The sequence below is a fragment of the Eleutherodactylus coqui genome, chromosome 11 (genome assembly GCF_035609145.1).
Source record: "Eleutherodactylus coqui strain aEleCoq1 chromosome 11, aEleCoq1.hap1, whole genome shotgun sequence".
Taxonomy (NCBI): Eukaryota; Metazoa; Chordata; class Amphibia; order Anura; family Eleutherodactylidae; genus Eleutherodactylus; species Eleutherodactylus coqui.
The window spans coordinates 62,266,032-62,293,605 of record NC_089847.1 but is presented as its reverse complement, the minus strand read 5'-3'; the positions used below and the strand labels follow the sequence as shown (position 1 = coordinate 62,293,605).

The window sequence follows — 27,574 nt, the reverse complement described above, 5'->3', positions numbered from 1 at the left end:
AGAAGGCACTTACTTTAATCCAAGCTTCACATGTGTGTTTCTGAAACCAGACAGCCGATTTAATGACTTCCATTAGGAGGGTAACGCAGTTCTGACTGCTCTTGTCTTGGGTCCCTGTAATACTGAAGAATGAGAGTACTTAGTGAACTACAACACCCATCATCTGTTCCAAGGTGCAGCTGTAGTATTTACCCAGTCTTGGATGTGGCAACTTGAACCTGTGACAGTGAAACACATAACTGCACATCCAGATTTTTGCGGAGTTCAGAGATCACCTGGGGGAAAAGGGAGAAGGCAGATGATCAGGGCCGCCCTCCTGAGTGAATCATCCTCTGGGATGACAGATTCAATATTCCCGCTTGGTTATGAACATTTTTGGTCAGTGGTTTGCTGCAGCTGGGGAAACGACTAGGGATTACACATCAGCCCAATGCTCAAAGCTGTCAGAGCAGGCATGCTGCCCTTGTAGCTGGCAGATCAGTTCTAAGGTAGTCTTTGTACACTCTGTCAGAAAATAAAATCAAGCATCTAGAAGGAGTTGACATTTTGCTTCAAAACTCGGCATGCAGTTACATCTCAGACAGATCTGCAAAGGATTGGAGTTGTGGAGGGATTAGATGTACGGTTTTGCCACCTGAGGCCCTAAACAGGTTTTTTGAAGCTACTTGTGTGTAGTGGACTTCTTTTTCTGCTTGTGTGGAGCTTGTTGACCACTAGATGCCTCTACAATGTGTACTGCCCTTGACACCCACCCACTGTAGTCTCCTTTTGCAGTGGTGACGTGAATGATAAAACTGGACTGCTACAGCAGAACTACGCAGAATCCAGGTTTAGTTTAGGTACTGACGACGGCTGTGTTCGAGTTTGGCGACCTAGGGGTGAGCGACTCAATCCAGCCTTTGCTGTAGAACAGCAAGCTGCCCGCACTGCGGGTGTGATGGTTCGTCACCCCTAGTAGTGGTACGAGGCACAATGACAGCCCAGCGATATGTTCAGGACATCCGGCAGCCACATGTGTTCCTCTCATGGTGGCTTCCAAGAGGCAGCAGGATAATGCTCAGCCGCACACACAAGCGGGTGTCACAGGAATGTCTCCACAACATTGTCACACTTCCGTGGCCTACCCGGTCGCAAGATTTATCACCAATAGAACATGTATGGGACATCTGGAACTCCAATTTCCATAGCCTACGAGTTTGCACAATCTAAAGGCTCAATTACAGCAAATTGGGACCAATATGCCATAGGATACCATACAAAACCTATATGCCTCCATGCCCGCCCGTATCAGATCTTGTATCCAAGCTAGAGGCAGTACAACAGGGTACTAGAGCCTCCATGCCACCCGTATCACATGTTGTATCCAAGCTAGAGGCGGTACAACAGGGTACTAGAGCCTCCATGCCTGCCTATATCACATCTTGTATCCAAGCTAGAGGCTATACAACAGGGTACTAGAGACTCCCTTCAAGTGTTCAGTTTTCCACAATAAATTATCCTTTGGCTTTTGACATACTAATCCCTTACTTACCCCACACATATGACATTTCATTCAATTCCAACAACTTCTTCTAGATGCTTGATTTTTTTTTTTTGACAAGGAGTGTAGTTCCCTATTCCCTATTTTTTTTTTCCTTTCTTGGGCTACCAAAATTATTTTTGCTTCTTTTTTTATGACATATAGGATTGTTTTTAATACCTTTTTTCAGATGTATAAAAGGTTAAAATAAAGTCTAAAAATGGGTTTCCCATCTTCTTTCGAACATTTTGATATATAGAACTTGCATAGTCTCAGATTCTTGGACGGTTTAGATTGGTGTGGGTGTTTTTTAAGTATTTTTATTGCATTATTTTCCTTCTTTTTGTAGCCATTCTTTATCCTATATGTCCCATAAGACCTTTTGGTGGACATTCACAAAGTCACTTTTCTTATCTTATTTCACAGTTTTCCGGGAAAACATGCCCCTGTAGTGACAATAGTCACTGTCAGAGCTGGGCTGGTGTTTGTTAAGATCCAACAGCCAAGCCATGCCGGGGGTCTATGGTGATTATTGAGCATTATGTAGGCAGGAAGGAAAAAAAACTACAACAGAATTAATTCATATATATTAGTCTGTCGGTGGATTTCAACCATTAATGAATTAGTGCGTTATTATAAATACTACTTTAAAGGGCTTTTCCCACTACAAATGTTTTTGTTTTTTTAAACAACTGGCCATGTCAAAAAATAATAAAATAAACCGTTCTCACTCCTCTACTCCCCCAGGAAACGCTGAAAAAGGTCCCTGTACTTTGCTGGTCTCTGATAGTGAAAATTACGTAAGTGCTGCAGCCAATCAGAAGCTTCGGCATCACTGCCGGTTTTTCTGACAGCAGTGGTCACATCCTGGGCAGCATGATGCCAGGAGTTTCGAATGGTGATCTGTGGTCTCCGTTTGGCTGCAGCAGTCACAGAGACCGGCATGATCACAGGACCTGTTGCAACGTTTCCCAGTGAGAGAAGAGAAGCGAAAATAGTTTTTCTATAGCATGGCCCCTTTTTTTTTGCTTTTTTTTTTTTGTTGTTGTTTTAAATCTTTTTAGTTGAGACAACCCCTTTAAGGGTGCGTTCACGCTTACGTCCGTGTGTTCATGCTTTAATCCCATTCCCTTTATTAGTAGTTTCCGCTGCAGTTTGTCCGCAGCGTTTCCACACTATGTGAACACATCTTGAAGGGGTTTTCCAGGATACAAAATTAATAAAAATTAAATTCTCACCTATCCCAGCTGCTCCTTGACCAACACTGCAGCCCCATTGCCCGCCACACAGGACCCAGAAGAAGCAACGGGCAGTCACATGCTGCTCATTGTGAATGGGCCCACTGAGTCACTCGAAGGCTGCAGCGTTGATTCTTCCATGGCTGCTGAAGCCTACGAGTGGCTTCTTCCGAGTCCCGAGCAGCGGGTACTGGGGCTGCAGTGCTGGATGGGAATTAGCTGGTATAGGGGAGTAATCACTTTTCAATAATTTTAAGCCATTTTAACTTTTTTTTGATCTCCTGGAAAACCCCTTTAACAAGGTTTTCCCCTAGAGAGGATAAGTCACAATATGCAATCCTACAGCCAGCACATCACGATGTAACTAACAGGCTGCTTGGATTATGAAACATTTGGAGCAACTCACTGATATGTTAGGGACCAGAGAACCCTTTATGCCACTTTGTGTCTAGATTCTACTAAATCCACATCAGTCCATTATCAGGCTGTGACGTCATTACATGGCAACATGGCATCTGGCATCACCCACCACCTTTACACGCCATATACCCTAATCTGTAAAAAGTTGATCAGGATAGATGCAAAAATATGGCACAGAAAAAAGAAATGGCAGATACGAATAAGGCTCTTTTCACGCTTTTAGATTGTGTTTTTTCAATCCAATGCCAATTCCATCCTGGTTTACATCTTGTATGCAACAAACTGCATAGGGACAGAGACTGGGCAGAACCATAGGCTTCAATATGTGAGATGGAGACCTCTTTGTCTGCATTGCACATGGTTCCCTGCCTCGTCATTTTTGTTTTAGCTGGATGCAAAAGTGCCCCTGGTTCTATCCCAGTTTCTTTCCCCATACAGTTTTCTGCATAGAAGATGGAAACCATGGTGGAACCAACGCTGGGAATTGAAGAAGTGCTATGTGAAAAGAGCCTCAGCCATGAGTAGAGCCCAATAAGGGTTACCACCACAACTAGGCAGTAGAGCCTACCTCTCTATAAAGCCTTGTCCCACTCGAAAGCCCATATTCTCCAGCTTGGTGATGCACCTTCCATTCTCCTATAGAAGAAATGCAGACATTATGCTTCCATCCAAAATAAGTAAACTCTGTTAGAAAGCAAAAGAACCGCAATCTCCATACTGTTACTTATGGCCAGATGTAAACTATTGATGGTCTATCCTCAGGATAGGCCATTAATAGTAGATCAGCAGGGGTCTGCCACCTGGGATGCAACTAACTAGCTATTTACCGGACTGGTGTACTCTCAAGTACTGAATGGATTTCTGCAGGAAGCAGACAGCTCCATTCCTACTGCATTGGCCCAGCTTAGTATTACAGGCAGAGTTCCTAATCATTTCAATGAGAAGTCTGCCTGCAATACCAAGCTGGGCCACCGCAATGAGAACTGAGCTGTCAGCTTCCTGCAGAAATTAGCTCTGTGCAAAAGTGCACTGGCCTGGCGAACAGCTGATCGGCGTGGCTCCTAGGTGGCTGAACACTACTGACTTAATGTTGATGGCCTATCTTAAGGATACATCATCAACATTCCCTTTTAAGGAACCCCTCAGGATATTTTCCTTAAAGCTAGGCGACAGTCCCTCGGTTCATTTCACATCAATAGACCGGTGATACCTCTCATTACACTGTAGAAGGGCGGCTTGAATTTATTTACATCCCCAGCGCTTTGCAGCAAGGGGGCATTTTTTGTGTAAGGCCGCCTGCAGACTGCCGGGTCGGATCCGGCTGCGAGAATTTTTGCAGCGGGACCCGACCCGAGCGCCTGCAGAGAGCAACGCGGAACTCACCCGCTCCCGCAGCTCCGGCTCTTTCATGTGCCAGCTGACGGCGCATGCGCGAGCCCTGCACAGAGTTAGAGCATGCCGCACTTTGTTTGCTGCGCGGGATTTCACGCAGACAAACCGCGGCCGTTTGCATAGGATTGCGTGTGGTAATGCAATCCTATGCAGGCGTGTACAGGCGGAAATTCTGCAGGGAATCCCGCCGTGGAATTTCCACCCGTCTGCAGGCGGCCTAAATGTGCTCTGCTTGTATTTATACAAGCAAAAAGGTTCCCATAGAAGTCAACAGGGCACAAACACACGCAATATGCAAGGAGATGCGCAATACGCTGCATAATTCTAGATACAGAACCCATCTGGAACTCATTAGACTAATTAGCCATTTCCATCAGTCTTTGTTTGCCATGTGTAAATGAACACAGCCTGCGGGCGGAAAGCGTACAGTATAAATACGCTAAAATGAGCAAAAAAAAGTGTCATTCGTTCTGGAAAAACACAGCACTCAAAAGACACAAAAATAGAACCCATTCTTTGCAGCGATGTTGCGATACGGAAAAATCACAGCATGTCCCAATTTTCTGCAAAAAACCTCGCACATTATTTCTGTTGATTTCATACGTGGATCTACGTGCGCGTTTCATGTGAATGTGATTTTTAATTTTTCCAATTAAAAATGCATGCGACTTTTAGGTGTGTGAAATGACATGTGATGCGATTTTCTCACAATGTGCATCGCATGCACCATCGGAAGTTTACAAGCGCGATATCAAACTGCGTTTCTCACGCCGATCTCACGCTCGCCATATACCCAACAGTGAAAGTAATGCCATATTATATTAGTATATGACATTACTTCTGCTACCTGGCGGCTCGTCCTCAGAATGATGGGGCAGACAGCATGTGGACGGTGTTGTGTGCTGCCCACCGCAAGTTGTGCCCAATATTCCCGGGCGCAATTTGCCCGTCTAAGGGGACGCAGAAAAATACAGCATGTTCTATTTTTTTTGTTGCACGACCAAAGTGCATGCAGAATTATGGAAATGATATCAGTGGGTCTATTCTGTGTATTGCACATGCAAATACGCCCATGTGAAGCCAACCTTAGCAATAGATCCATAAAATCCGGATAGCGAACGTACATGTCTGTGTTTTTTCTTTTTTTTGCATTCCGATCTACAAATCTGAGAAGAATAGCGCACGCTGATTTTTTATTTTTTTTTAAAGCACGTAGACTTGGCATCCATTTGGAAGGTTTCAATTTTTTTTCACTGCATGGCATAGCGTAGGAGACCGCGCTAGGGCAAGGGGGATCATGCTTGGGCATAAACTCCTGCAATGTATAATTTTTTTGCTTTTCCTAGCAGCCTATGGTGAACTTATGCAGCAAAGGTGTCCGCTACAACGCCTCAAGACGTACTCAGAAATGACGTGAAAAGCGCCTAGCGCTGCCAGACAGCAGGGCTACAGTACTGCGCCATTTAGGTGTGCAGCTGATATACTGAGGAGACCCCGCTTCTCCATTCTCAGGTCATAACACCCCAAACTAGTGGCATAAATGCCCATCACTGCCACAAGTCCCCAGTGCACATAGCTGGCAGGGTCACTTACCGCATCCCCCTGCTCCGAGGACTTATACACACAGGACACCATCTCATTGTGCAGCAGCAGGAACAGCGCCTCATCCGCGATGTCCTGCTTGTTCATGGCTGGGGGCACAACACTGGGGGCAGGAACCACCTACAAAACAATGCCGGAGCCAGCACTGCCCACAGTCCTGGCACTGACTGGCATCAGCCTGACAGTCTGTACAGTACATTACACTCTCCACTAGGGGGCGATGGCTCGCTGGAGACATCACGGTCGTGTGATCTGTCACATGACTAGCAGGGGCGTGGCTTCTAACCTGCCAGCGTTTTCTACGGCTGCTATGGAACTACAGCTCCCAGCATGCCAAGCGGCTGCTATGGAACTACAGCTCCCAGCATGCCACGCGGCTGCTATAGAACTACAGCTCCCAGCATGCTACGCGGCTACTATGGAACTACAGCTCCCAGCATTCCACGCGGCTACTATGGAACTACAGCTCCCAGCATGCCACGCAGCTGCTATGGAACTACAGCTCCCAGCATGCCAAGCAGCTTACAGAACACCCTGGGGTTTGTGGTTGGAGAGTTGTTATACGCTCCTGCTGATTTACAGTGTTACACTAGACTAGAAAAAACACTGGGGGCAGGAACCACCTACAACACAATGCCGGAGCCAGCACTGCCCACAGTCCTGGCACTGACTGGCATCAGCCTGACAGTCTGTACAGTACATTACACTCTCCACTAGGGGGCGATGGCTCGCTGGAGACGTCACGGTCGTGTGATCTGTCACATGACTAGCAGGGGCGTGTCTTCTAACCTGACAGCGTTATCTACGGCTGCTATGGAACTACAGCTCCCAGCATGCCACGCGGCTGCTATGGAACTACACCTCCCAGCATGCCACGCGGCTGCTATAGAACTCCAGCTCCCAGTTTCTAAGCGGCTACTATGGAACTACAGCTCCCAGCATGCCACGCGGCTACTATGGAACTACAGCTCCCAGCATGCCACGCGGCTGCTATGGACCTATGGCCCCCAGCATGCCACGCGGCTGCTATGGAACTACAGCTCCCAGCATGCCACGCGCCTGCTATGGAACTACAGCTCCCAGCATGCCACGCGGCTGCTTATGGAACTACAGCTCCCTGCATGCCACGCGGCTGCTGTGGAACTACAGCTCCCAGCATGCCAAGCAGCTTACAGAACACCCTGGGGTTTGTGGTTGGAGAGTTGTTATACGCTCCTGCTGATTTACAGTGTTACACTAGACTAGAAAAAACACTGGGGGCAGGAGCCACCTACAAAACAATGCCGGAGCCAGCACTGCCCACAGTCCTGGCACTGACTGGCATCAGCCTGACATCCTGTACAGTACATTACACTCTCCACTAGGGGGCGATGGCTCGCTGGAGACGTCACGGTCGTGTGATCTGTCACATGAGTAGCAGGGGCGTGGCTTCTAACCTGACAGCGTTATCTAGAGCTGCTATGGAACTACAGCTCCCAGCATGCCACGCGGCTGTTATGGAACTACAGCTCCCAGCACGCCACGCGGCTACTATGGAACTACAGCTACCTGCACGCCACGCGGCTGCTATGGAACTACAGCTCCCAGCATGCCACGCGGCTGCTATGGAACTACAGCTCCCAGCATGCCACGCGGCTGCTATGGAACTACAGCTCCCAGCATGCCAAGCAGCTTACAAAATACGCTGGGGTTTGTGGTTGGAGAGTTGTTATACGCTCCTGCTGATTTACAGTGTTACACTAGACTAGAAAAAACACTTGGGGCAGGAACCACCTACAACACAATGCCGGAGCCAGCACTGCCCACAGTCCTGGCACTGACTGGCATCAGCCTGACATCCTGTACAGTACATTACACTCTCCACTAGGGGGCGATGGCTCGCTGGAGACGTCACGGTCGTGTGATCTGTCACATGACTAGCAGGGGCGTGGCTTCTAACCTGACAGCGTTATCTACGGCTGCTATGGAACTACAGCTCCCAGCATGCCACGCGGCTGCTATGGAGCTATAGCTCCCAGCATGCCACGCGGCTGCTATGGAACTACAGCTCCCAGCATGCCACGCGGCTTACAGAACACCATGGGGTTTGTGGTTGGAGAGTTGTTATACGCTCCTGCTGATTTACAGTGTTACACTAGACTAGAAAAAACACTGGGGGCAGGAGCCACCTACAACACAATGCCGAAGCCAGCACTGCCCACAGTCCTGGCACTGACTGGCATCAGCCTGACATCCTGTACAGTACATTACACTCTCCACTAGGGGGCGATGGCTCGCTGGAGACGTCACGGTCGTGTGATCTGTCACATGACTAGCAGGGGCGCGTCTTCTAACCTGACAGCGTTATCTACGGCTGTTATGGAACTACAGCTCCCAGCATGCCACGCGGCTGCTATAGACCTATGGCCCCCAGCATGCCACGCGGCTGCTATGGAACTACAGCTCCCAGCATGCCACGCGCCTGCTATGGAACTACAGCTCCCAACATGCCACGCGGCTGCTTATGGAACTACAGCTCCCTGCATGCCACGCGGCTGCTGTGGAACTACAGCTCCCAGCATGCCAAGCAGCTTACAGAACACCCTGGGGTTTGTGGTTGGAGAGTTGTTATACGCTCCTGCTGATTTACAGTGTTACACTAGACTAGAAAAAACACTGGGGGCAGGAGCCACCTACAAAACAATGCCGGAGCCAGCACTGCCCACAGTCCTGGCACTGACTGGCATCAGCCTGGCGTCCTGTACAGTACATTACACTCTCCACTAGGGGGCGATGGCTCGCTGGAGACGTCACGGTCCTGTGATCTGTCACATGACTAGCAGGGGCGTGGCTTCTAACCTGACAGCGTTATCTACGGCTGGCATATTAGGACTAACTGCTTAGGTTAAGCAGCGCTGCTAATTAGAGCCACCTGATTGGCTCTTCGGCACCACGTGACTACACAGCGTGCACGCGCATTGCCTTCAGCAGGGTTAGGTGTAGGGTTAGTTTGAGGGTTTAGGGTTAGGTTTACGGTTAGTGTTTAGGGTTAGGGTTGGGGTTTAGCTAACCCTAAACCTAACCCTGTGTTGCTTAAGTGTAGTGTGTAGTGCGCACGGCTACTGAAGGCAATGCGCGTGCACGCTGTGTAGTCACGTGGTGCCGAAGAGCCAATCAGGTGGCTCTAATCAGCAGCGCTGCTTAACCTAAGCAGTTAGTGCTAATAGGCACCCGGATAGATACTCGGGGGGCGGAGCCAACAGAGCTTCCCCGGAATTATATTTTTTTAATGCTTCCGCTGCTGTAGAGCCACGCCCTCTGACCCCTCCGAGGACTCGGAGCTACTTCCGCTGTCAGCCATGTCCTCCACAGGCGGCTCGGCGTCCTCTTCGACTACCGTGCGGAAAATAGAGAACTGCCTCAGCTGTAAAGTAGTGTGCGGGCTCGGCCTGATGGCGGCCGGTGGCTACGTGTACACTGGAGCTCGCAAGCACGTGCGGGGAGGCATGCCGAGCTTCGGGGTTAGGGTTCAGATTGTGAGTGCACTGGGTAAGATGATAAGCGTGTGACTGATGACAGCCAATCTAATGAGAAATAGGGAAGGGAGTGATGACAGCCAATTAGAGGAGAGCAGTGGATAGTGCTGGAGTGATGACAGCCAATTAGAGGAGAGCAGTGGATAGTGCTGGAGTGATGACAGCCAATTAGAGGAGAGCAGTGGACAGTGCTGGAGTGATGACAGCCAATTAGAGGAGAGCAGTGGACAGTGCTGGAGTGATGACAGCCAATCAGAGAAGTAAAGGGGATATATATGTATATATCATATGCTTAATGATGAGCTGCGATTGGTACAAAGTTTATTGGGTTTTTTTTGTCCCTGTGCATTCATCGGAATTCACAGTTTCCCCATACTATTATTTTTAATGGTAATCTGTGCTATAGTTCACCAGATACTTTGGGCACGCGCAATACGCAGTGAAAAAAACACCCGTGGATATGAGCCCTAAAAGGGATTTTCTAGAAGCAGAAAAACTGTCCACGGGTTGTTACTGCAGCTCGGCCATGGTTCTCTGATCTTGTACATACACTAGGGCTATGTCCACAGGGGGCAGAACTTGCGCCTCTTCCTTTTTCGCTGTCCCCTATGTCCAGCGATGATCGCCCGTATAAAGGTACCTTTGGACGCTGTAGCTGTCGGTCAGAGCTGCTCCAGAGCTCAGGGACATAGGAGAACATCGGTGTAAGAAGCGTCACCCCAGAGCAAGGACTATGGCTACACGGGTGATGCAGCCAAAGGTCCGAGTATAGCCCTGCCTCCAACTATAACAGAGGTCAATGCAGGTCGCAGTACTGTAATCACAAAAAGTCCAACCTTGCAGGGTTTTTTGTGATCTCAACACCGCGGTTGCAGCAACACAAACTGCATTGACTTCTGTTAATTACTAAATGGCAGCGCTACAGCGCCATCTTTGAAATCACAATCTGTGGTCAAAATTGCCATCTGGCTGTAACTTTACATTGGATTTTATGGGTACAGAACGTAACGACATCAAACACCCGGGCGTGCCTGCCCCCCTGCTGTCCAGTCCCCGGGCGTGCCTGCCCCCCCCTGCTGTCCAGTCCCCGGGCGTGCCTGCCCCCCCCGGCTGTCCAGCCCCCGGGCGTGCCTGCCCCCCCCCCCCCCCCCTGCTGTCCAGCCCCCGGGCTTCCCTCCCCCCCTGCTGTCCTGCCCCCCTGCTCTCTGCCCCCTAGATAGATCTGTATTGTAAATCTCCGTGTTCCCATAAATCACAATGTTTTCCTTTCTCGTAGGTCTGATCGCATTAGGATTGACTGTTCTAATGAAAATACAAAATTCTCCGCCCCAAAAGTAGAGTCCGATCTGCTCAGGGAGACGCATGGCTTGTTGGCACTGAAGTCAAGGAACATTTTGTGAGAGTGCTACTGGAGACATATGCGCCATACGGGTACTAATAAATCACATGACCATCAGTGGTCTTATACAGTGTGCCTATATGTCGGATATGACAAAAAGCTTTCCCCATAGTGGATGAGCACCAGAGCCGACCATTGCAGGAAGAGTCCTGAGTCGGACCCGCGCTCGTCCTCAGGAGTTGTGTGAGGGTACAGGGGCGTTGCTTCTCTGCACTCCTCTTGCTAGATACACCCATAGATGAGCCCTTGGGGTTCAGTTGGATTTATTACAGAAGCCCAATCAGTGACATGATGCATACCTGTTGTATTGATCAATGTTCCAAGCATAACCGTGGACCCTGACGTCACGTGAGGACAACTAATGACGACGGCTGTGGTGGCCCAGTGAGACCTGTGAACGTGTCCACACAAATCGTCTTCTAATGTGCTGAATCATAACCAGCGATGGACCTGCAGCTATTTCATGATAGTCTTTATGGCATCCACATTCTAACATGAATATTTGTGCACAACTGCCGACATAAAGTGATGTTACAAAATACCGGATTACACGTGTTTGAGTTTTCTTAAAGAGGTTGTCTGATCAAAACAACTTCTTCTGTCCACATGGCCTATTAGATTAGCATATAAATATCGTACCCCAACTACGTGCCAGAAGTGAAAGGTCCTGCTCTGGTGGACCCAGTGTGTCCCAATATTTTTGGCCAGAATGTCATGCTACACCTTCCAGCAGCAGCTTCACTGCTATTGCCAGGGATTGAAGGAGATATACCACCAGCAATCAGCCAGGCTTGAAACAAGCCTTTTAACCCCTTAATGAAGCAGCCTTTTTTTTTTTCTCCATTTTTGTTTTTTCCTCACCCCTTTTTAAAAAATCGTAACTCCTTTATTTATCTATTGATGTAGCTACATGAGGGCTTGTTTTTGCGGAACGAGTTGTATTTTTCATTGGTACTATTTAATGTATTATATAATGTACTGAAAAACTTTATAAAACTTCTAAGTGAAGTAAAATGGAAAAAAAAATGACATTCTGCCATCTTTCGGTCTCTTGTTTCTACGGCGCACAATCTGCAACAAAAATGACATACCTATATTCTAAGGGTCAGTACGATTGCTACGATACCAAACTTATGTAGTTGGTTGTTTTCTTTTTGCAGTACTTTTATTTTTTTTCAAAGACATTTAATTTTTTAAAATTATTTTCTGTTGCCATTTTCTCTGCGCAATAACTTCATCGACATAGTTGTGCGAGGGCTCATTTTGTGCGGTACGTCTTGTGGTTTCCATTTGTACGACTTTTTGATCACTTTTTGTGGAGACAGGGAGACCCGGGATGCGGGTGCAGGAAATGACTGCAGTAGAAGGGGTTAAGGATCTCGGACGCAAGGGAGCTAGAATGTTTTTCAAGTTCCGACCTTTATGAAAAATGATTGTGGGCTTGTTCATGATTACTTCTGTAAGGAAGGGATCTCCCTTTAGGATGTCTCAGTGATTGTTTAGGATCTTTTTATAATGAATTTTGTTGGGAATTATACTTTGTCAAGAAAAGGTTTCGTAAGTTGAAGTGGTTTTTGTCTTTCTTTGCAGGTTGATGTCTCTCGGTTGGTTTAGAACTTTGTTGTCCCTAACTCCTTCTACTCCAGCCGTTTCCTGCACCCGCATCCCGGGGGGAAGGTTACAAATGTGGGATAAGTACAAGTGCTGTGCCAATATCCAATCTGGTAGAAAGGATATAGAATTAGGAGAATGGAACAAAGTCCACATGAAACAATTCTTGAACTGCAGCACGGCATATCTGATTTACCTTATAGAATGCCCTTGTAACCTAAAATACCCGATTTACCTTTATAGAATGCCCTTGTAACCTAAAATACCCGATTTACCTTTATAGAATGCCCTTGTAACCTAAAATACCCGATTTACCTTTATAGAATGCCCTTGTAACCTAAAATACCCGATTTACCTTTATAGAATGCCCTTGTAACCTAAAATACCCGATTTACCTTTATAGAATGCCCTTGTAACCTAAAATACCCGATTTACCTTTATAGACTGCCCTTGTAACCTAAAATACCCGATTTACCTTTATAGACTGCCCTTGTAACCTAAAATACCCGATTTGCCTTTATAGACTGCCCTTGTAACCTAAAATACCCGATTTGCCTTTATAGACTGCCCTTGTAACCTAAAATACCCGATTTGCCTTTATAGAATGCCCTTGTAACCTAAAATACCCGATTTACCTTTTATAGAATGCCCTTGTAACCTAAAATACCCGATTTACCTTTTATAGAATGCCCTTGTAACCTAAAATACCCGATTTACCTTTTATAGAATGCCCTTGTAACCTAAAATACCCGATTTACCTTTTATAGAATGCCCTTGTAACCTAAAATACCCGATTTACCTTTTATAGAATGCCCTTGTAACCTAAAATACCCGCTTTACCTTTTATAGAATGCCCTTGTAACCTAAAATACCCGCTTTACCTTTTATAGAATGCCCTTGTAACCTAAAATACCCGCTTTACCTTTTATAGAATGCCCTTGTAACCTAAAATACCCGCTTTACCTTTTATAGAATGCCCTTGTAACCTAAAATACCCGCTTTACCTTTTATAGAATGCCCTTGTAACCTAAAATACCCGCTTTACCTTTTATAGAATGCCCTTGTAACCTAAAATACCCGCTTTACCTTTTATAGAATGCCCTTGTAACCTAAAATACCCGCTTTACCTTTTATAGAATGCCCTTGTAACCTAAAATACCCGCTTTACCTTTTATAGAATGCCCTTGTAACCTAAAATACCCGCTTTACCTTTTATAGAATGCCCTTGTAACCTAAAATACCCGCTTTACCTTTTATAGAATGCCCTTGTAACCTAAAATACCCGCTTTACCTTTTATAGAATGCCCTTGTAACCTAAAATACATAGGCCGCACAACGAATGCCCGCCGGATTCAGGCAAACCAACGTAGATCAAACATCAGTAGAGGTTATCTGCTTCACAGCGTATCCAAACACTTTTCACACCACCACGAGAAAGACGCAACAGGCATGCGTCTAACCCCATTAGAGAAAATTCCATCTGGAAACTTCTCCAAGTTAAAAACAAAGGAGATGTTCTGGATTTTCTGACTGAATGCTCTGAAACGGGGTGGTCTAAACAAAGTTTTCGAAAAAGTATGGCCGAAAAATTGACAAACTAACATGACATTCTTAAACAACCTCTTTTCACATAAACACTTACGAAAATAATTCTTTTAGGCCCCCTGCACACGGGTGGAAATTGTGTGGTGGGATTTCCCGCAGAATTTCTGCCCGTGCCCACCTGCATAGGCTTGCATTAGATAACGCAATCCTAGGCAGACGGACGTGATTTGTCCACGTGAAAACACACTCAGAAAACAAATCGCGCCATGCTCTATTTCTGTCTGGGTCTCGCAGAGGCCCGCACAGAAATGTCAGTGGCGACGGGCCAGCTCCACTCTGCACATGCGACGGCTGGCCGGCAGCCGGTGCATAGCAGAGAATGAAGACACCGGGAGCGGGTAAGCCACAGGTCTCTGCAGGGGCACCGGATCGCATCCCACTGCGAGAATTCTTGCAGCGGGATCTGACCTGGCCGTCTGCAGGCGGCCTTACTCCACAAATTACTACATAAAGAAACACATTGTGCTTTCAGCCATAATATTACAACCTCTATGTATACTCATTCCATATTCACCCCCCTTTCCCTCCCAAGGAGTATGTAGAATGAAGTTTATTTAATGTGAATGTATTGTAAAGTAATGACATTAGATAGCGCCACCATTTTCTGTGGTTTTACATTAACCCTCTCAACCCCTTGATGGTACAGTGCTACTCTGCACTTGTTTCCGGCAACTTCCTCTCACTGGAACACACGGCCATTCCCTTTGGACCGCATCCTGACGTCACTTCTGGTGATGATCAGACACAGCAGCCCCATGAGATCCTGACACTGACCGGCATCTCGGCACCATGTTTCTTGAAACTGCATATAGAGGATCCGGCCAATGTCCCTTACACACTGGAGCGACACTGATCCTGGTGAGTTTGTCAGTGCTCCGTGCGGTTTTCATTTTTGACGAGTCACTTTTCCTTTGTACGTGTCCCTTGCAGTAGGGACAGCTTCCACAACCACCTCACCACAGGTCGGCACCAATTAGATTCATTTGCTTGGTGGTAAGACTCTCGTACATGTAGGGACTACTACCCCTATTTTTCTCTGTTTTATGTATATAAGCTCATTTTAGTTAATGATACCCCCAATACTGTTGCTGTGATGCACTGCCTGAATAACCATGACATATAGGGCATTTCCATCCATACGGCTGTTTTTTATTATCTCTACATTTCTTTTGATTATCATATGAGCAGCCCCTCGTATAAGTCTTTGGCTTTACCCAGAAAGAAGCGAGATAGGAAGATGAAACTTTACATTTATTCTACATACTCTCCACTGATGCCAACACACTTCTTACATCCGTATTCCAAGTTCTGTAAGCCTTGCAAAAAGAAGGATTCCGGTTTTGCCTCAAACCAGTCATCCGTAGCAGCCATGGCATCAGAAATGGTGTGAAATTTGGTACCTTTGAGGTGTTTCTTCAGGTTTGGAAACAGATGATAGTCGGAGGTAGCTAGATCTGGTGAATAAGGTGGGTGGTTAACCAGCTGGAAGCCTAGCTCCATCAGTTTTGCCATGGTCGCTTTTGCAGTGTGAGCGGAGACGTTGTCTTACAGGAACAAGATTCCTTTGGACAGCTTGCTGCACCTTTTGGCCTTCAGAGCTGCCTTCAATTGGTCCAAAAGTTCAATGTAATACCTTGCATTGATGGTGGAACCATTTTGAAGGTAGTCCACTGGCAGCACGCCCTCCTTATCCCAGAATACAGACGCCATCACCTTACTGGCTGATTTTTGCACCCCGAACTTCTTTGGGTGAGGAGAACCACTGTGCCCCCACTCTTTTGACTGCTCCTTGGTTCCAGGGTCATACAAATAAATCCAGGTCTCATCCATAGTGACCAGTCGATCCAGGAAGTTCTTATCAGTCCGCAAACGCTGACAAATGGATGGGGTAGTTTTCACTTGCATGCTTTTCTGATCTGATGTCAAACATTTGGGGACCTACTTTGCAGATAGCTTCTTCATGTTCAAATGTTCATGGATAATGAGACATACACGTGCACGAGAAATCCCCATGATGTCTGCTATTCCTTTAGCTGAAATTCGCTGATTCTCCATTATGAGGTTGTGCACAGAATCAACGATCTCCGGAACAACAACCTCTCTCGGTCGTCCAGGATGTTCCTCATCATTGGTGCTGAAGTGGCCCATTTTAAATTTGGCAACCCAGTTCTTAACTGTAGAATATGAAGGGCATTGATCCCTCAATGTCTGCAACTAGAGATGAGCGGGCATACTCGCTAAGGACAATTGCTCGATCGAGCATTGTCCTTAGCGAGTGCCTGCCCGCTCCGAAGAAAAGTTTCAGCTGCCATTGCGGGTGAGAGGTGAGTTGCGGCAGTGAGCAGGGGGAAGAGAGAGATCTCCCCTCTGTTCCTCCCTGCTCTCCCCCGCCTCTCCCTGCCCGCCGAATCTTTTCTTCCGAGTGGGCAGGTACTCACTAAGGGCAATGCTTGATCGAGTAATTGCCTTTAGCGAGTATGCTCGCTCATCTCTATCTGCGACATATCACCATGAATATCCTTCGCGGACTTTCCTTGCAGAAACAAGAATTTTATCATTCCTCTGCTCTCATTAGCTGTGAATATCACCTTAGACTCCGCCATTTTGTTTTTCCGCATACCTAGATCACTGTTGCCATAAGCTACAAACACAAAATTTTGAAAACATATATTAGTCACATAAGGCTTTCATGTGATGTAACATTCATTACAATAGAAACAAAAAAGGGGCTTATCAGCAGCCCTTCGTAATTATAATTACTATTTCACTGCATTTTTATTTATATCAACTTCATGTTGGTCGCAGATACATGTTCTTTTGTTCAGTCTGCCATGAAACACTACTTTAATTTTAACTCCAATCATAATTATATACATTGCTCTATTTTATTTGAATTGGTTTTCAATGTTTTCTCATTAGTTCTATATATCATTTTTCCTTTTTTTTTTTCTACATTGCTATTCTCACTACTTAATTCATCTACCCTTATCATACACTGTGTCTTTTATCTATTTTTATGGCGATGTTTTATCTCTATTACGATAGTTACTTTGTGCTTGAGAAAGGAGCACCTAAGCTCCGAAACGCGTTGCACTGTTACCTATAGCTCTGTTCAATAAATACATGTTTATATTATCACAGAGGGCTCTGTCACTATTAATCCGGGACTACGGACCACATCAGTCCATATACTTATACGTGTCTTCCAGGCAGTCACACTTGGTATTATACGGGTCACCCTGGGTGCAGGAGTTATCTTTTTTTCCTCTATTTGGTACTGCTTCTGGGGGCTCCATCAACCCAGCTCTTTTCCATGCATGCTCTCGTCTGATGTCCTTGCTTGGGACAGGGTTTCCTTTACCTGTGACTACCACAATTCCCTGCACCTATCCATGTGCTTCCTGCTGTAAACTATCCCAGATTTCCTGTTCACAAACTACCTACAAGAGGCGCTGTCCAGATCTTCTACTCCTGTTTGTTTGGGCCTATTAGCTATACTGCCAGTTCTAACTGTACTAACACGACCCCCCACTCCCATTACTTGGTCCCAGGTCACTGTCTACACTATCTGCACCCTATTTCTCTTGGTGCCCTCACCCCTGGTCCCTAGTTTATACTCCTCCAGCCTTCTAGCCATATTCTACCCCAGCACAGCTGCAGCCTCCCCATTGAGATGCAGTCCGTCCCTACAGTAGAGCCTGTAGCCGACAAAAAAGTCAGCCCACTTCTCTATGAACCTAAAACCCTCCTTCCTACACCAACTTCAGAGTCAATTGTTTACCCCCCTAAGATCCTGCTGCCTTTCTAGTGTGTGCCTTGTGGAACAGGTAGTATTTCTGAGAAAACTACCTTGGAGGTTCTCGCCCTGAGCTTACATACTAGGTCCCTGAAATTGAACTCGAGTACCAGGAAGACAACACACAGGACCTGTCTAGCCTGCCCTGCGCTTTCCATCCCCTTCTTACTGGTGTTCAGAGGGCATGTCATTGTGCAGCGGTGCTGGTTCTGTAATAGCACCGAAATCATCTGCCATGTTTGTAAACTTATTGGGGTGTGCCTGTTCAGGACTAGCCTCCCTGGTTCTCTTCCCTTTATCCCTTCTTAACTGTCACCCAGCTAGCTGCCTGCTTGTGCTCCTCTTCCGAACTACCATCTGCCCCCATCTTTATCCCAGTGAGTGGCAAACTCCTTTCCATGTTGTCAATGGATCTCAGTGTTGCTAGTCCCTCATTTAGATCCAGAATTTGAGCTTCCAAATATGTGATGTGCACGCATCTTGCACAACAGTATTCCTCCTCGATCGGTTGATCAAGGACCACATACATTGCACACGTAGCACACTGGACGGCATTGTCAATCATGGAGCTCATTCTAGTGGTGATCTGCAAATTTACCTACAGAAGTAATGAAGATTGACTAGATCACACTCCAGAAGCGCCTCCGCCCATTTGCAATGGCTCGCACTTTTTTTTTTTTAAACACACACTTACTGCCTGCTCTCACACAATTTTGCTTCACTTAAACCGCACTCACAGATACTCACACACTTCTATACACTCACAGACACAGAGTATACTTATTAGCCCTTGTGAGCAGCAGTCTTCAGCAGCCGATGACGTCTCCCACCAGGCACAGGTTTAGCGTCGGGACTTCTCACCGTGGCGATCTCGCTCTGGCCTTCTGCCGCTATGGGACCTGCTCCTCTTCTCCCTGCTGGATGGATCCTCCAGTGGCCCCCTCTATCACCCTAAAAACATTTTAAAGTTATTTCAATACATTGCATTGTTCATGAAACTATACTATTGAAAAGAATACATTTTGTACCACAAAGTCAAACTCTTATACAACTGTGTGAGCAGAAATAAAAGAGATGAAAAAGTTGCTGTGATAGGAAGGCATTAACAGTCATTTTTCATTAGGACATTGTTTAACTAGGGCTTGATACCATATACATTGTCATGCCAAAAGTTATGGGATAGCAATAAAGGCCCATTTAGACACAATGATCACTCAAAATTCGCTCAAAAGCCATCTTTTGCCAGTCATCTCTACGACAGCACCAGCTGAGATTGTCTCCTCCTGATAGGACAGGAACACACAGAGAGGTTTAAAAGCTCCCCCCTCTCCCACCTTCCTCAGTGTTTTCCTGTCCTGCCAGGAGGCAGGATCCCAGAGCGGTGCTAGGAATTCCAGCAGGATACTTACTGGGATCGGAGGTCAGGAAGTTGGTCCTCCCTTTCCAAAGATCGGCTCCTGGGATGTTGTATCGAGTGGAAAACTTCCCCTGTATCGGCTGGGTTCTTCCCATTGTGACCCATTGGGGGTTTTACATCGGGGCTGTAGTCTCTCCTCTCTGTTCTCCCGGCGCTGCTGGCCCACGTGGGCGCAGCGCTCTGAAGCTCCCCTAGGCAACGGTGCTGGCAGGGGGCAGAGCCTGTGGTGTCACTTGACGGGCTGGGGGCGTGGCCAGGTTGGCTGGTGCCAAATTAAAAAAAAAAGGATATATAAACGAATCTGAGACAAGACAAGAGTGCATACTAAGAAAGCTCTGCAAGACAAGCTTTCTGTTTAATTAGGATGACCTCTCTGAACTTATTAAGTCGGTCAGAGTTACCCTCAAGATGGAAGAACCCAGGCAACTTCATACCATTTAGGATGAGGTTTTCGGGAAACTGGGGGAAAGGCGTAGACACACTTTTCCAGTCCATAAAAACATCCAGAAGTTGGTAAAAAAGGAATGGAGTAAACCCAATATGGAATCCTTTACGAGTAAGGGAATCAAGAGACGCTACCCATTTTCGGCGGAGGTGAGCATGGATTGGGAGGAAATACCCAAGGTGGATGTCCCTGTGGCTAAAGTGGACAAGCGAACGACGCTACCATTTGAAGATATCGCACATCTGAGGGACCCCATGGGTAGAAAAGCAGAGGGCCTATTGAAAAAAACGTGGGAGGCAGCAGCCAGTCTACTCAAACCTGGTGTAGCAGCCACCTGCGTGGCCCGAACCTTAAGTGTGTGGCTGGACCAGTTGGAAATCACATATCTAAAAAGACCCCGAGAACAAATTCTGGATTCCCTCCCAGTCTTGAAGATGGCCATAAAGTTTTTGGCTGATGCATTAACCGCCACAGTGAAGCTATCAGCTAGCGCTGCAGCGCTATCAAACTGCACTAGAAGGGTGCTGTAGCTAAAATCCTGGTCAAGTGATCCAGTCTCCAAAAATAAATTTATGTTCGCTGCCCTTTCATGGGCAATTTTTATTTGGCCCGGACCTGGACAAAATTCTTTAAAAGGTGTCTGATAGGAAAAAGGGGTTCCCAGCCGAAAGACAACAAAGAAGGAAGAGCCCTATAAGGGTAAAGGCAAAACAGGCAGGTGGAGCTACCCCAAAGGAGGTAAAGGCAGGGGATTCCTCTTTAACCCTCATCAGGGATTTAACCAAACCAAGACCATGACGCCATCCCAATCAGGGTGAGATTAAAGGCCTTTGCAGACAGGGGGGCCTCAATCTGCGAAAGCACCTGGATTCCCCAAATTCTACACCAGGGGTACCAAATAGAATTTGCATCTTGCCCCCCCCCCAAAAGTTTTTCTAATAATTGAAGGCTCAGGCCACCAATTACATCTCCTACAACAAGGAGTTTGGGTCCTGCTGAAGTTGAAAGCAGTAACTCTGGTCCCTCAAATAGAAAGTGCTATGGATCCTTACTCCAAACTGTTTTTGATAAAGAAACTGTGTGGAAAATCCCGAATGATCATAAATCTAAAGCCGCTGAATGTGCATAAAAAATATTGAAAGTTCAAGATGGAGTCAGTGAACTCGGCAGTAAGACTAATAAAGCAGGTGCCTTCTTGGCGTCCATAGATCTAAAGGATGCATACTTTCATGTGCCGATTCATACGGACTCACAAAAAAGTTTCAGGTTTGCGCTCCACAGGGGGAAAGTGCAAGGCATTTTCAATTCTCCTGCCTCCCTTTCGGGATATCGGTGGCCCTTTACCAAGATCATGGCAGAACTAGTGGCATACCCGAGACAGAAATCAGTTTTGATAGAGCCATACTTGGACGATATCCTAGTCATAGCAAAAACCAAGGAGCTCCTAAAATAACATCTGGCGACGACTATTCACCTCCTCCAGTACTTAGGGTGGATAATAAACTGGGAAAAGTCGGATGTAGTTCCCAGCCAGAAGAAACTGTTTCTAGGCATCATGCTAGACTCAAAAAAATCAGCGCTCGTTTCTCTCCGATTTAAAAATACAGGGGGTCAAGCGCCAGGTCAGCGTTTTTCTGAAGAACAAAACATGCTCAATCAGGGAGGCCATGTCACTACTGGGAAAGCTGACTTCCTGCATCCTAGGGGTGGCGTGGGCTCAAGCGCACACCAGGGACCTACAGAGTGCAGTTCTGGGGGCCTGGGACAAAAGCCAGTCCTCACTCGAAAGAAGGATATTTTTAGAGAACCCAGTCAGGATATCCCTGCGTTGGTGGGTGGAAATCCCAAACTTATCAATAAGGGTCTATTGGCTTTAGGACCCAGCCATATGCATCACAACAGACACAAGTGCTTACAGCTGGGGTGCCCATATCAGGGACTTATTTCTTCAGGAAACTTGGGCCCCACAATTCAGAAACCAGTCCTCAAATTACAAGGAACTCCGAGTGATTTGGGAAGCTCTGCAGAAATTAAGGAACTCTATGCACAGCCAACATCTGAAGCTTCTTTCGGACAATATCACGGCAGTTGCTCACATCCAACATCATGGGGGAACAAAGTTACCATCCTTGCAGAACCTCTCCCAAAACATCTTTTGCTGGGTAGAGGAGAAAGTCCTATCATTATCAACAACCCACCTAAAAGGTACCTTAAATCAAAATGTGGACTACCTCACCCGAAATTGCATAGACCCAGGGGAGTGGTCCCTTTTCCAGAAAGCCTTCGAATACCTAACCAACAAATGGGGAATTTCACAGTTGTACCTTTTTGCATCGAGAGTAAACCACAAGGCGGAGAAATTCTCCCTAAGACCAGGGGATCACCCAGTAGCGGTGGATGCATTGGCTCAGGATTGGGCCAAAGGGCTGTTTTATGCATCCCCCTCCCCCCCCAATACCGCTAATCCCCAAGCTCCTCCAAAACTTTGTCTCCCAGAAATGCACTTTCATCCTGGTAGCTCCATATGGGCTTTTAATAAATTTAAGCCTACAAGACCCAGTCCTCTTGCCTGCTCAGCTGGACCTTCTGACACAGGTTCCGCTGAGACATCCGGATATAACGGGCCTTCGACTTACAGCCTGGATACTGAAAAATCCATGCTGTTTGGAGCAGGCTTCTCCTGCTTGTTAGCAAGCAGGAAAGTAACTACCAATAAAATTTATCTAAAGATACGGAAAAAATATCACTCGTAGAGTCAGTGGAAAAGGTTTCCGGTCTCTTTCCCGGACATCCCGGCAATTCTTGACTTCCTGCAGGAGGGACAGGATAAGGGTCTCTCCCAGAATATCGGCCCTTAGTCCTTCTTTGATACCAGACTCTCTGAGGTGGTTTTTGAAGGCAGCGGACAGATTAACGCCAAAAATCACAAATCTAGTCCCAGATTGGAACCTGAATTGGGTCCTCAAGGCTCTGTCTTCAGAACCGTTCGAACCAATAGAGTCCCTTCTAAGGATGAGCGAGTATACTCGCTAAGGCACTACTCGTTTGAGTAATGTGCCTTAGACGAGTATCTCCCTGCTCGTCCTTAAAGATTTGGGGGCCGCCGCCGGGCAGGGAGCTGCGGGGGAGAGCTCTCTCTCTCTCCCTCTCTTCCGCCCGCTCTCCCCTGCTCCCCGCCGCGACTCACCTGTCAGCCGCGGCGGTCCCCGAATCTTTATGGACGAGCAGGGAGATACTCGTTTAAGGCACATTGCTCGAACGAGTAGTGCCTTAGCGAGTATACTCGCTCATCCTTAGTCCCTTCCTATTCGAGTCCTAACATTAAAAACAGTTTTCCTAGTGGCAATTACTTTGGCCAAGCAGATTAGTGAGCTTCACACCCTATCTATTCGCTAGCCCTTCTAAACTAAAAAAGTATTTAAATTAGACCTGCCCAATGTAGTGTTGCCATTCCTTAGGGCACATGACATAGTAATTCCCAGCAGCTCATCGCGGGGGGCTGTACGGGACCCCCGAACATCGTTCAGGGGATTTAAATGCCGCTGTCAGAATTGACAACGGCATTTAAAGGGTTAACAGCCCCGATGAGCTGCTCGGCTTATCGGGACCGTTGCTGCCGGGTGTCAGCTGTAAAAAAAACAGCCGGCACCCGGGATGTATGGAGATAACCCCACAATCTGCCTCCATACACGTCCTGCAGCTGCAGGATGTAAAAACACTATGTGCTGTCACTAAGGGGTTAAATGGAGAACATTGGCTTCTATCTCGTTGTTGTTTTTCTTTTCTTCCTCTGAATTGGTTGAACTGGATGGTCATGTCTTTTTTTTGGTCTTACATACTATGTTACTATATTACGTGGGATTAACTGGACAGGAGGTTGAAAGCAAAGTAACCTACAAGTGCAGCACGTGTGGGAACGTCTGCAGCATTGTGGGAAGAAATTTCTGAATGCAATTGTAGAAAGAATTCCTTGATTTTGTAAAGCTGTTATATCAGCTAGAGGTGGCGACTTAGAAGAGTCAAAAATCTAGATTTTATTTGAAGCAAAATTAATCCATTATTTCTATTCATCTTAACTTGTTTACAAATTGAGGTGTTCTACAACGTTTGACCAATAGTGTATGTTGCTTTCTTGCCTAACTAAGGCCTCATGCCCACGCCCGTGACGAACTCCACCAGTCGCAGCGGAGTCTGTCGCGGCGCCCCCCTCCTGGATCCACCGTGCGCATCCCGCCTGGCGAGTAGGTGCGCATGCAGAGTACAGCGATAACGCGCCGGCAGTGTGGGATGACGCAGCTGGCCGTGACGCATAATCACGCTATACTTCAGTTGTGCTCACAGCGGAAGTATAGCATGACGGCCAGCTTCCATTGACTACAACAATTTTTCCACAGCAATTAAAGCATGCCACGGCGCAGCGTGAACATTGAGCAATTAGGGTTAATAGAACCCAATAGCTGCGGCATAACGCCACGGATTCCCGCTGCGTAAAAAGAAAACGTGGCAGAAATCTGGCAGTAGGCATTGGCCCTAGGGGAGATGCAATATATAATTAGATAGGACTAGTCTGACTTTTCTGTATCTCTTGTTTCTGTACGATTACTGTAGGCAGAGAGTGAAGGACAAACTTTTTCTCTGATCACCATGATTAAACTTCGTGGTGATATCAGCTCATTATCTGCCCATGTAAGGCTATGTTCAGAACCTACCACGCAGCATGAAATTATGGACAGGATGACAGAAACCTAGTGGACCCAATTAGAGTGAATGGGGTCTGTTTGTTTCCATCATAAAATTGAACTATTCAGCTAGATCAGCATTTCTCAACTCCAGTCCTCAGGGACCCCCAACAGGTCATGTTTTCAGGATATCCTATAGTAAGAACACCTGTGGCAATGTCTGAGGAACTGACGATAATTACATCACCTGTGTAACACTGAGGAAATCCTGAAAACAGGACCTGTTGGGGGTCCATGAGGACTGGAGTTGGGGAACAAGGAGCTAGAGGATTTCAATTTTCCTGCCCTCATAATGGAGCAGAAAAATTAAATCCCAACACAGATGAGAACATAGCCTAGAACAAAACCTTCTGGCTTATTTCTTGCTGGGCGGGTGCAGGAGCAGCCAAGGTGAACATCTGGAAGGCAGTGGAAAAAATTTTGTCTTCTGTCCATATAGTAATTACATAATTTCATCTCAGTACTGGCATTCTCATTTAATTACCACCCCTATATGTGGTACAGTATCAAATATTTTGGAATAATCTAGATTTAAACATCTACACCCTTGCGAAAATCCACTTCAGTACTCGTCTCCTCATGAAAGCTGTTCAGACTGGTTTGACAAAAACCCATACCGATAATGCGTTAAGTTTGTTTTCAGCGTGGTACTCCAAATATTTTTACCCAGAATAGAGGATAACCCTACATGTTTGTAATTTCTTGGCTGTTTTGACCTATTTGGTGCAGAGCAGCTGTGCCTATAGTCAATTCTGCAAGTTTAAAATCTAAAACAAAGTGTGCCCATGAATGTTGGGACGCTACATTTTGGGTATTGCCCACAATTTCAAAAACATCTGCAATCTGCTGTATCCCTTTGAAGGTTTGCTGTCAGGTTAGAATAAATCGACCATGATAGATTTTCATCAGTAATTCTCTCCCTCCCCTCAGTGTGTTTTCATAGGGGCTCAAGAACACAACTGCTGGCTGAAACAAACAGACATGACACAAGAGAGAACGGTTTAACACAACTGCTTTTATTTCTCCATGGCAAAATACATCAAACTCTGGGGAGGTGAGGGAGTCATTCTGTTTGATGCTCGTTACAACAAAAACTGCTGATTTGCCTCCGCGTTGATCTTCACTTTCGGGGTGTTCTTTGTTTTTTTTTTTCTTTTTTGGTTAATTTTTAGACAGGAAAGAACTTTGTGCAGTGTTATTTCTTAGCAACAATCAAGACCGCAGAAGGCACCAAACCTAAAGAAAAAAACGGATGAGATATAACTTATTCAATATATAAAATACTATAGTAACCAGACATCATGGCTGCTTTTGTAAAGCCCCATGAGTAGGAGGTTGGGATCACAGAAGCTGTTGCATTAGAACTCCCTCTGTTAGATCATAGTCAAAAGTTGGGGACTGATGGTACAGGCTGGCTGCTGTTCTCTGGTATGAAGTTGTGGTGTAGTGTGATGGTCCCCTTGAGAAGACAACCCATGAAATCAGGCATAATAACTTAAAACTCACATTTATTCGACATTTCAGGTTGTGAAGGGTCAGCGTCCTGTTACACTCTAGTCTTTTTAATGTCAAATTTGAAGGTGGTGGCCAATAGTGCTATTGCCTTGCCATCTGCTCCACTACTGCTTATCGGGATTTCCTCACCAGGGCACCAGGATTTTTTAAGCCAGCACTTTGCCCAGTTTTATTCTTTAATCATCCTATCTGGGCGAACAACTGGTCAGGACCTGAGATGTTATGTCCCTTAACCCCTTGAGTGGCACGCCCGGAAATTTTCTGGGAGGAGCTCCACTGCCCATAGTGATATAGCCCAGAAGATTTCCAGGCTATGTTGCAGTATGGGACCTGCAGAGCACAATGCCATAAGCTGTGGCATTGTGCTCTGCCTGCACAGACCCACACAGAACTGTGCAGGACTTTAAAAAAAAGAAGCATGAAGATATTACTGATCTGCCGGCAACTTCCCGCTTCTTTTTTTAAACTCCTGCACTGCTTTGTTTACAGGTTGCCATGGAGACCATCGGCTTCTCAGAAGTTGTCCGATAATCTCTGTGGCAGGGAGAGCTGGTGCTTGGCTCTCAGAGGATAGCTTGGCACCAGCTCTTACAGCAGAGATCGGAGAAAACCTCCAATCTCTGCTGTGTTAACCCTTTACATGCTGCGGTCTATGCGACCGCAGCATGTAATGGGCTGACACAATCGGACCCCCGCAATGTGATCAGGGGGTCTTGATGGGTTTCTTTGGAAGTCCCCTAAAGAGACAAAAATTTTAAAAAGTAAAAAAAAGGAATTAGTACATTATTTAACCCCTTAATGACGCGCCCCCCCCTTTTTTTTCCTTTTTCGTTTTTTCATCCCTCCTTTTAGAAAATCACAACTCCTTTATTTGTTTATCGACATCGCTGCATGAGGACTTGTTTTTTGCAGGACGAGTTGTATTTTTCAATCATGCTATTTAAAGTACCTTATAATGTACTGAAAAACTTTTACAAAATTCTAAGTGGAGTAAAATGAAAAAAAAAATGACATTCAGCCATCTTTCAGTACATTTTGTTTCTACGGCATACAAACTGCAACAAAAATGACATGATAGCTTTATTTTATAGGTCAGTATGATTATTACGATACCAAACGTGTATAGTTTTTTTTTGCTGTACTTCTTATAGTTTTTTCAAAGACATTTAATTTTTAAAAATTATTTTCTGCTGCATCTTCTGCGTTCAATAACTTTTTTATTTTTCCGTCTACGTAGTTGTGCTAGGGCTCATTTTTTACGGGATGTCCTGTAGTTTATGTTAGTACCTATTTGAATACCTACAACTTTTTGATCGCTTTTTATAGCATTTTTTCTGGTACACAGGGTGACTGAAAAAGTG

The 27,574-nt window shown here is 46.2% G+C and overlaps 2 protein-coding genes across 2 annotated transcripts in view; both read right to left on the bottom strand.

Moving 5' to 3' along the window:
* The window catches only part of LOC136581720 (Fanconi anemia group D2 protein-like), a 53,257-nt gene extending 31,873 nt beyond the window's left edge, over positions 1-21,384 (bottom strand). The window contains exons 1-7 of the mRNA XM_066582344.1: positions 21,304-21,384; positions 18,414-18,695; positions 15,566-15,714; positions 6,163-6,274; positions 3,746-3,838; positions 193-275; positions 14-122 (exon numbers count right to left, since the gene is read on the bottom strand). Of these exons, the coding sequence (XP_066438441.1) occupies positions 14-122; positions 193-275; positions 3,746-3,838; positions 6,163-6,274; positions 15,566-15,714; positions 18,414-18,695; positions 21,304-21,384 (909 nt within the window). The remainder of the gene's footprint in view (positions 1-13; positions 123-192; positions 276-3,745; positions 3,839-6,162; positions 6,275-15,565; positions 15,715-18,413; positions 18,696-21,303) is intronic.
* Positions 21,385-25,693: 4,309 nt separating this feature from the next.
* The window catches only part of UBXN1 (UBX domain protein 1), a 38,854-nt gene continuing 36,973 nt past the window's right edge, over positions 25,694-27,574 (bottom strand). The window contains exon 10 of the mRNA XM_066582197.1: positions 25,694-25,934. Coding sequence (XP_066438294.1) covers positions 25,894-25,934 — 41 coding nt within the window. The 3' untranslated portion in view covers positions 25,694-25,893. The remainder of the gene's footprint in view (positions 25,935-27,574) is intronic.